The following is a 10,033-nucleotide window of genomic DNA, read 5'->3' as shown; positions in this document are numbered from 1 at the left end:
TGATGCATGGAGTACATAACTTGTCATTACAAACCTACTTTTTCTTTCACTTCTGTTGCCTGCGGTTTTTTTTTATTTTAACAATACGATGGATACTATGGAACAAGTGGACAAATGCTTAAATTCGATTTGCATATTCATCACTCATTCAAATTCATGCCACATACTACCACTTTTTTAAAAATGTTCTTAACAGTCAATCATCTTTACTTTATTGACAATATAATTAGCGACTTTTAATTTATAAATTGCGATTTTAAGCTGATCATGCTCTCTCAGAAAAAGAAATCACTATTAATGTTTACTGAATTTTGGAAGATCAATTTTCAATTTTCCAAAGGATTTATGATTTTAACATTTGCTGATTACATTGGTATAGTAAATGTTGCTGATAATGAATCTAATCTTGCAAAAATCGAGGAAATACTTTTAATTCCGCTATTAAAAATGCTATTAAAACTTTGTGAACTAAACTACCGTCTTCAATTAAAAAAAGAAAACCTTAGTAGTAAAAATAATCTAAAAAACGCACTCATTTGAAAAAACATAGTCATTCATCCGTTATACATCTTACAAATGATTTGATCGATTGATGTGTTTCCAAATGTAGCCATGAAAAACATTCGCTCAATTTTCTCAGCGCTTATAGTTCGCAAGAGTGGTAACAGAAGAAGTAATCGGCCAAATCTGAAATAGCAATTTTTAAACGAAATTCAAGTGTATCATGTCTTAACACCACTGCTGTATCTGTGTGTGTCTGCATAGTTGTATTGAAATAACACGCATGAAGTAATATTAGTAAATAACATAACTAACTTGACTCATACATACATAATTGCACGATATGTTTGTTCCTTCTTTTTAAACAAAAACTTATTTTAAGTGAGAAATTTTTCATGCAAACTTTATGAACTAAACTTAGATAAGAAAAGAAAGACCTTGCTGGTGATGAATTCATTGTATGTTTGGCCAGTGTTTGCTGTGCTTGATCTTGTAGATCTTCAATTTGAACTAGATTCTTTAATCCTCTTGTTTCTAAAGTATTCATAGATTAAATCAAGATATTAAGAAAATATTTATAAAACAGAAAAATCCAACTAGCACAGAAATTTCCTAATCCAAAACTTAATCAGCACTTAGGTGAAGTTGTTTGCGTAAGTATATAAAATAGGATTTTGAGATAATAATTTATGAATTTAATTGAGAATGATAGCATTAATGATCGTTTTATATTCCTATATTACTGTAATTTTAACAAATATTTCACAAGACGAATACTAGCAAAGTTTTAAAAATAAGTGTGCCAACGAATTTAGTGAAAAAAAAAAAAAAGACAGTAAATAAATGAATTAACTGCAAAAAAACCAAAAAATTCAAAAACTAAACATTTATTAAAATAACTCATTACATTTTAAGAGGATAAAAGAGTTGGCTGAACAGGATAGCAATTTTAATCAAACCTTTGAAGAAAAGAGAAAGGATGTTATCCAGTAAAATAGGGGTGGGATGACAGCATGGAAGAGAATAGATTTAATTAGCTTTTTACTTCATCCTTTCTTTTACTGTAGCCTAGGCCGCCATCATTCCCGCCGTCATCTCAATTATTTTGCCACTTATAATGGCTCCCTTATGTTCCTTGTCTTCCTCTTCTCCCACCTCCCTCTTTATTCATTCAATCCTTAAATGGATATTAAATCATCCGTTGAAACTGACATCATCTCATCTTATAGCCGAATCAATTCAAAATCAAATTCTGAGCGTTAAATTAATTACACTTTAATTTTGTTGTTTACTTATAGATGAGAGAGAAATGCTTATTGTTATTAGAAATAAGAATATAGGAGATTTTTTTGTCAGATAGTTAAGTTGAAGTGTTCCTTCTATGTAAAATGGTAATATAATAAAAGGAATTTTGAGCTATATATTGTATGATTTGAAAGCAATTGCAAAAGCATTGTATACAGAAGAAGACTTGTATTAAAAATAATCGAACAAGCCAAAAGTAAACATTTTGGCTGCATAAAAACAAAATTGATAAACATTGAAAGAAACATTGTAGATGACGTACATATCCGATGTGAATGATAATATAAAAAAACCAAATGTTCTCAATATATATAAAATACTTATTTGCTCAAAACAAACTTTATTCTTATTATAATTAAAAAAACTTTTTTAACAAACATTTTCTTATTGCAAATTAAAGATGTAGGAAATATTTTTCTTGTAATGAAGTGGGTTGAAGTGAAATTTCATCGAAAAATTAGAAAATTTTCCTGATCAATTCATTTTCAAAGAGTTCAAAAATTGATTTCTTTAAAGGAATTCCTGATTTTTTTTAACTTCTCGTTTCTTAGAATTTGAAATTTTTATGCATAATTTACAGCAACTGAACTTTGTGTCAGCAGTAAAAACACTTGAGAAGAAACTAAACAAGTTCAAAAAACTTGAGTAGTATTGGAATTTGAATTGCACTAACTTCTCTTTAATACACAGATTTAATTTTAACTTTCCATATGTCATAGCATTTTGACACTACCGTTTCAATTTCGCTTGACTTGAAGGATTTAGAATTGAAATGAAATTTGAAGAAAAGCAAATCTAATAATGCAACAAATATTTGAAAAAAGTTTACCTGGCCTAAACAACACTATGGCCTTTAAGCAAGCAAATTCGCCATGATCAATACCATAACTACGAATCCGAAAGAATAAATCGTTCAAATAACGAAAACTGGACGGATCAGTTTGCAAAGTATTCAGCAAGGGACATTTGTCCATTGGAAGTGACCATTGGAACACACTGAGGAGGAAAAGATCGCACCAATTTTCTTTCAGCAATTTTAACTATAGCAAACAAAAATTAGTGAAATATTTTGAAAAGAGAAAGTAACTTATCATTCTTCTCAAAAAATTATAAAAACTATGATATTATTCAATAGTATTAATCCCATTTTACCTGATCACGAAGTGACAGTGACGCAAATGATGGAAGATTTTTAGCCCATTTAATGGCCAAAAATAAAAGTCTTGTAGAAGCTTCTTGGACATTTTCATTTTCAACACCACGTCTAACTTCATCAATTTTTTCGCTACCAAATATCTGAATTTAAAACCAATATTTGAGGTGCCTCATCAGTTCGGTTTGAAGGAAAAATCGCATCGAAATGCAAAAATTAGTCTGAAAAACTAACCTCTGAGAAATCCTGTTTACCGGAATCACTAATCGGAGAAGAACCTTTTGCCATCAATACACCGGAAGTGGAGTCTGGTATTTCGCCATTCACACAAAGTGCCGTTGTTACCGTACTATCATACTTACTAATTAAGCGAATACATTGTATTAAAAAAGCCAGACTGAGTTAAACACTGCAAGTGTAGCTGTACTAAGTCAGTAAGTTAAAAGCAAGTACAGCAAATCTTTTCAATTCTCAAGCTCTCCATGATTTTGATTAATTTTCAAGCAACTTTTAATAATCGAGCAAATATCCATTTTTGCAATTTCTCGAAAAGTGAATATTTAACAAATTTGAATTCATTGATTGCAAAAGTTGGTAGAAGAAATCTATCAGGAAAAGGAGGATGATTATTGTATTCTGTGAATAAATATGTTGTTTAATGTGAAGGTTGCAAAGTTACTTACTTGTAAAAACTTGATGATGTCGAAAATTCCGACTCATTCTGAGTACGAACTGTAGCTGTATTACGTGGTTGTCGCTCATTCTGTACAGCTAAAAATGCTTTTAGTTACTTTTTAATGTAAAAATACTTTTTAATATAATTTAGAAGAAAAAAATACCATCTTTATTCATTCCTTTACTGAGGCATTTTTTAAGCCTACAAGCCTGACACTGATTACGGTGTGCTTTATCAACGATACAGGAGCCGGTACCAGCCTGACATCGGTAAATTAGTCGACGTCGTACACTCCGCTTGAAGAAACCACTGCAACCATTACATGCCAGAATTCCTGTAAATAACATTACGCAGCATTAAGGGTTTATTTAAGTCATTTTTGTAAATACATTTAGAAAAAATCAAAAGATATTGAAAATGATTGTTTTGAACTTCTTAATACTCTAAATATTCGAAAAGATCTGTAACTAAATTCAGTTGAAAAACCAGAAAAGTGAAAAAATAAAAGAAATACCGTAATGCTTTCCGCTAGACACATCACCGCAAACCGCACAGGAAAGTGCTGGCGATGTTGGTGCTGGACTCTGTGCTGTATTCATCGAACAGAACGAATTTACTGAAATCGTTGCTGGGTCTGATTCCACCACACTATTACTCATTGATGATCTTCAAGAGAAATTTTCATATGTAAAATCCAACTTTGAAAAGAAATTGTAATTTGAAGGATATTTTAGGGTCAGTTTTTTGCTAATTTTTGTACCAAGCTTTTGAAAAAATAATTTTTTTTTTTTTTGATTCCTACAAAATTGTTTGAAATTCATAAAATAATTCAGCCAAATTCATTTAAATAAATTTGGTGAAATTTTTTGACTCCCTTCATTAGAAAACCTTTTACGAGGAAAATTTTTTTAATATATTTAAAATGCTTTTACAAAGCTTATTACTTACAACTGATGCGGAAGGCGATGTACTGCGGCATTCATTGCGGCTGACATCGCGGCCGCTGCAGCAAATGAAGACATATAAGATGACGACAAAAATCCTGGTGCCATAAATATTGGGGGTTGATAAGTGAGCAGGGATCTTGGTGGAACCGGGACTGAAGTTGTGTTTATGCCGGAAGCTACAACGTTACACTGATTATCGAAGTTGTGTTTCTCAACTTGACCGAATTCTGGAAAATTTTTGCTATAAAATGTCTTCCAGTTTGAAAGGAAAACTGATTAGCCATAACTTTTTCTTGAACTTGGTCTTACTTAGATCTGAATAATCGCTAAGATGAATTCCATTCCCTTGAATAAATTTCACTAAGAAAAACAAAGACAAATCATATTTTATACCTTGCCAAAGCGTTGTTGCTGCTGGTATTGTAATATCATTAGTTGAATTAGTTGAAAAATTTAGTGGTTGTTCTTGTAGCTGCTCATTAGAAGATTGCCGTATTATTGATTTGTAAGTATTCATAATTACTTGCAAAAGTTTTAAATGTCAAAATTTCAAAACAAATTTTCGAAAAGATTGAAATTGGGAGGAAAAGTTAGGAAGAATTCAAAGATGAAGTTAGCGATATTCAGGTAAACCGGATAGGATGAATACGAGGAATGATAAATTTTAAAGCATAAAAGGTTGAAGGTCGTCGTACTAGCAGCATCAGTCCAATAAGACAAATGAAATTCCAACAGTGAACCGATAGAGACGAACGATGCTACAGTATGGCAGAAAACTGGATAGCTTGGTTGAGGAGCAACAAGCATGAAGAAGTAAGGAGCCACGAGGCAGAAGCAGAGAGCATGCGGTATTGCTCGAGAGTGAAGGTAGGTGGTAACGTCGACATAGCAGAAGTGAAAGCATGATGCTTATGCACGCACTGCATCTGGCCACTGCTATATTATTGGCTGTCATAAGGGATAAAGGTCAGTAATGGATGACCACTCCTTGCCTTTGGCTAAGCGCCTACATTAGGCTACTGCAAGACAGAATAAAAAAATTATTTTTTTCAAATGGTATCAAAAATTTTCCAGACTTGACGTTGAGGTAAGTTTGACTTATTAGCAGCAAAATGCAATTTTATTGAGCGAACACTTACAGTAAATCTTTTTTCTTTTTCTACCGTAATGCAACTACTTCGTTTTATAATCAAAGATTATACTTAGTACATTCAGCTCCACTGATGAATAGGTTAAAACACAAGAATTACTAACAAACTGCTTATTATGCTGAGTTTTTTCAATTTGGATTATTGCCCTTTTGTCTGCAAGTTTCTTAAGTAAAAAATTTGAGATTAAATAGAATTTCTAATATACAGTTGAGTAGATCAGCGCTCAATATCAATCACCTCATCAGCTCGTATAATACATTTCAAAACGCTGGGCTTAAGCTACAATTTACTTCTTCCCTATGCACAGAATTAGTTTATAGGACTTCAACTCAAAGAATTGCAATTTTAAGTTCACATGAAATTTATCGGAGTCAAATCATTAGTAAAGCTAAATTTACTAATATTGAATGGTATAAGATACATCACTTATACTCATGCTTATCAAAATTTACAGTGCTATGAATTCATTTTAGGTTACATGCATTAAGAAAAATATATTTACAGGTGCATCTGCAAAATATCATAGATGAAGTGTTTGTAATAGTTTTAAATTGTTTTTTAAATATCATTTCCAGTTTTACACAACTATTATAAGGTATTACAAAGTACAATGTATTATTATAAAGTATAATTTATTGTTGGTTTCATTATCACAAAGCATTTGTATTCCCTTAATTGCAACAAAATTTGCAGTAATTAAGTAAGAAATTCATTAAGTTTCAGCAAATTGAATGGATAATAATTGTGGTAAACCTATAATTTCTATGCCAAGCGGTGCATTTGTATTTGTAAGCAATCGGCAACAATAATGCGATGTCAAGTTGTCCATCCGGTAATTACATTATTTGAATGCTCGAAAGATAGATGAATGAATTGATGCTCACTCGTCTTTAATTTATGCCTCTGTCCCTGCTTCCTATTCCTCTGAGCTATCCCAAATTGCAAGCGATCACCAAAGGATAAGTCTGTACACAAATCGATAGATGTGCAAAGGAAGATGCTTGATGAAACTTTTCGAAAATTTTAAAAGGAGGAAAAGAATTCCTCCGGAATTTCCAATGGTTCTTTGCTAAGGACTTACATAAAGTTGTCATCAGTATAAAGTGATGCCATTTTTAAAAATCTTTTCAAAATGCAAATTCTCTAAGACTGATGAAACAAAAAACTTAATATTAGTGATAATTTCCTTTTCACATTACCAGTATTCTTCGCGGTTTCTTTCATATATTTGTTGGTATCAAATCATATTTGAGTACGAAACCATGATTACTCATAATATGTAGGTTAATCATTTAATTCATTACGTGGCTCTACAATTAATGATTGATTTGACTATTATGGTACTGCACAGTAATCACTAGACAAAATGTCGTTATTTACATTTACAGTTGTTATTAACAATATTCTATATCATAATCACCATCGTCATTATCACCATCATCATCATCAAATGGTCGTCTATGTCATTTCGGCAGTTTCAATGATATTAGCAAAGATGGATGGAAAGAGCGCACAAATCGCATTAGTATTTTATTGCTTTTGCAGTGTCGATAATTGAAAAAGCCCATATGCGTTGTATAAGTATACATGTATATTACTTCTCATATATTTATATTTATTTATTTATGTATTTATATATTAGATAGCGATAGACATGTAATATAACAGCCTTATGAGATGAGCCTAGGCTAATGGGCGAATAGAGGTGGTTTTTGCTATATCTTACCACTTAGCAACAGCCATTCATTCTTCTTTCAAAATCCATTATCAAGACGATCTAATCAACATAACCAGCACTAACCATGGGCCATTACCATTATCCCATCAAAATCCTCCTTTTCTACAGTAGGAAAACGAAAAAAGTTTTTTTCATCTTCATCAAAATAATCAACAAAAGGACAATAAATGCATTATAGGTATGTATGAATTGGTTGTGTTGGTATATTGGAATTGCTTTTGTTGGAAATAAATGAGAGGATGGCCAATTAAGCAATTGTGTTTGGCGGAGAGAGGAATTTTTTGATGAGAACGTAAAAATTATTAGAGAACAAACGTAACAATAGAATTTAAGAAATACTGAAGTGATGATATTTTATTTCATATCCTATCCATTTCAGTAGCTCAAATTGAATGTTTACTTTTTAAATGCTAATATTGCGTACCATGGAAAGGTTTAAAGGATTAGAAAGATTTGTGTATATTATATTTTCTTTTAAGATACCTAAACTCCAATCGTCAGCTTAATTTTTGCATGTTAAATACTTTAACCAAATACTCAAGAAAATCTAATCTTTTCTGGACATCTGGAAATAAAATTTATGGTTTTAATGAAGCGTAAATGACCTTGGTTAACCTTTTGAACAGTCTTTCTCTCTCAAGAACACCTGAAAAAGTTCATCTCTACCTCTGTAATCAATTTGTAATGCTGTGCTGACCAAAGGGCATTAATATTGAATCATTAGTCCACAGATGGGTCCTTCAACGATGATACATTATTTTCCATTGCTAACACTAATGAAATGCCACTTGAAGGTGTATCGGTGCAGAAGAAAGCATTGAGATAAACCAATTTCTGAAAATGTAACCAGCGGTGGTTTGAAGTTAATATCGTGACTGTAATCATCTCCTCTCTCTATCACTACTCTTGAACGTATCGTTTGCAATGTTTATAATAGAAACTGGAATAATATTTTGGATATTGCCATAATTCTATAATACTATAATTACCCTTATTTTCTTCGTCTGTCTGTTATCATTTCAATTATTGTTATCATTGCTATTTCCATTGTTGCTTTAATATAATTAAAGCAATCATTCTCATTGCTGATAACAAATTGCTTAGAAGCATTTTGGTGTTGTATGATTTTGTACGATTTTCGTATTTACATATTGAATGCAGCCTTTAGATATATATGATTTTGATTAGATTTCCTGCTGTAAAAATTTCATTATCAATGTATATCACGATTACAATCATTTTGCCACATTATCATCACATGGATTAATATCATAATCATCATCATTAATAGTTGGAACTATTAAAATTATCGTTTGAGAGAAGAAATGTCAACAGAGTGGCTCAATCAACAAGCTTGAACATGCAACATATTAAGCCTTCCCATGAGAATGCTCTTTTGTGTATTTCAATTAACTTCTTTCATGATTAATTATCGGAATTCTCGATGAATTGCTCCGATTGACAAACACTTACATATGTTGTAACATAATAGTAAGACTAACACACCATGGTTTCAGCATAAGAATTGAATATTTATTATCGATAACGGTTGTTCAAATGATTAATGATGAAGAGATGCTAATAATAAAGACGCAGCATGCAATAAAAATAATGTTTACTGATGTTTTGTTTTATTTTCATTATTTAAAATATTTCGGTATCTTTTTTGATAATTTAGATTATTAACATTCATATTACATCATTTATTAAAAAAATTGGAAAAACACTTCGTTCAATTTTCACCAAAAAAAAAAAAAAAAAAACGCATAACCTTCACATAAAGAGTGATACTGGTAACGGAAATGATTGAAAAATAGTAAAATGAGAGATTATAAGTTCATAGATACATTAACCTTACAACAACACTTACGTTCAGAATCATAAAGAGATAGCATTAATGAATAAATAATGAAATAAGTAAAAGAGATTTTAAATTTGTTGCTACAAATAAAAATTATAATAGTACACAATGTTGAAGTTATTTTATCTGGCAATGCTGGACAATTTTAAATTCATAAAATTTAAATTCATTTCAACCATAAAACAAGTGGTTTCAAAATTCAAATGTTTATCCAAAAGAATTCTTATTCATCTATCAGTGAAACAAATCAACAGAAAAAATCATTAAAATCTTAATCTAATTGAAAATTTTCGATTTTTTGATTTTTTCAAACAATAAAGGATTTTCAGTTGGTTAAAATGATATATAAAAAATATATATATATTCCTTGACAACTTGTTTTATAAAAAAATTTTAACTTTTGTCAGAATTTCTCGGTTCTTTTAGCGTTTCAAAACGATCAACTTCAATGCATCAGTTCTTCGCATTTGGAAACACAAGGACAGAATAATCTTTATGTCGATTAGCAATTTTTAAATTCGAACTCATCCAAGAACTATTATACTCAACCGAAAATTTCACATCTGTTAAAAACATCGTTTTTAAAAATGAATGATATAAAAAAGAAATTTTTTCAGGAAGTGTAAATTGTCCCTAAAATTAGATTTGTATCTTTAATCCTTTTTACAACTTTAAAAATCTCATTATTTACCGACTGGCAG

At 30.6% G+C, this 10,033-nt stretch overlaps 1 protein-coding gene across 1 annotated transcript; it reads right to left on the bottom strand.

Annotated features, from left to right (window-relative positions):
* Positions 1-554: 554 nt before the first annotated feature.
* Positions 555-5,099, bottom strand: Bma-fax-1 (Uncharacterized protein; the record flags this gene model as incomplete). The annotated part of the gene is made up of 10 exons (XM_001897841.1): positions 555-687; positions 939-1,035; positions 2,636-2,846; positions 2,959-3,102; positions 3,194-3,308; positions 3,643-3,730; positions 3,799-3,969; positions 4,150-4,301; positions 4,584-4,809; positions 4,976-5,099. 10 exons carry the CDS (start codon positions 5,097-5,099, stop codon positions 555-557), a joined length of 1,461 nt encoding a protein of 486 aa, XP_001897876.1.
* Between the last annotated feature and the right edge of the window lie 4,934 nt (positions 5,100-10,033).

The sequence above is a fragment of the Brugia malayi genome, assembly GCF_000002995.4.
Source record: "Brugia malayi strain FR3 genome assembly, contig: Bm_v4_ChrX_scaffold_001, whole genome shotgun sequence".
Classification (NCBI taxonomy): Eukaryota; Metazoa; Nematoda; class Chromadorea; order Rhabditida; family Onchocercidae; genus Brugia; species Brugia malayi.
This window is presented reverse-complemented; position numbering and strand designations above follow the sequence as displayed.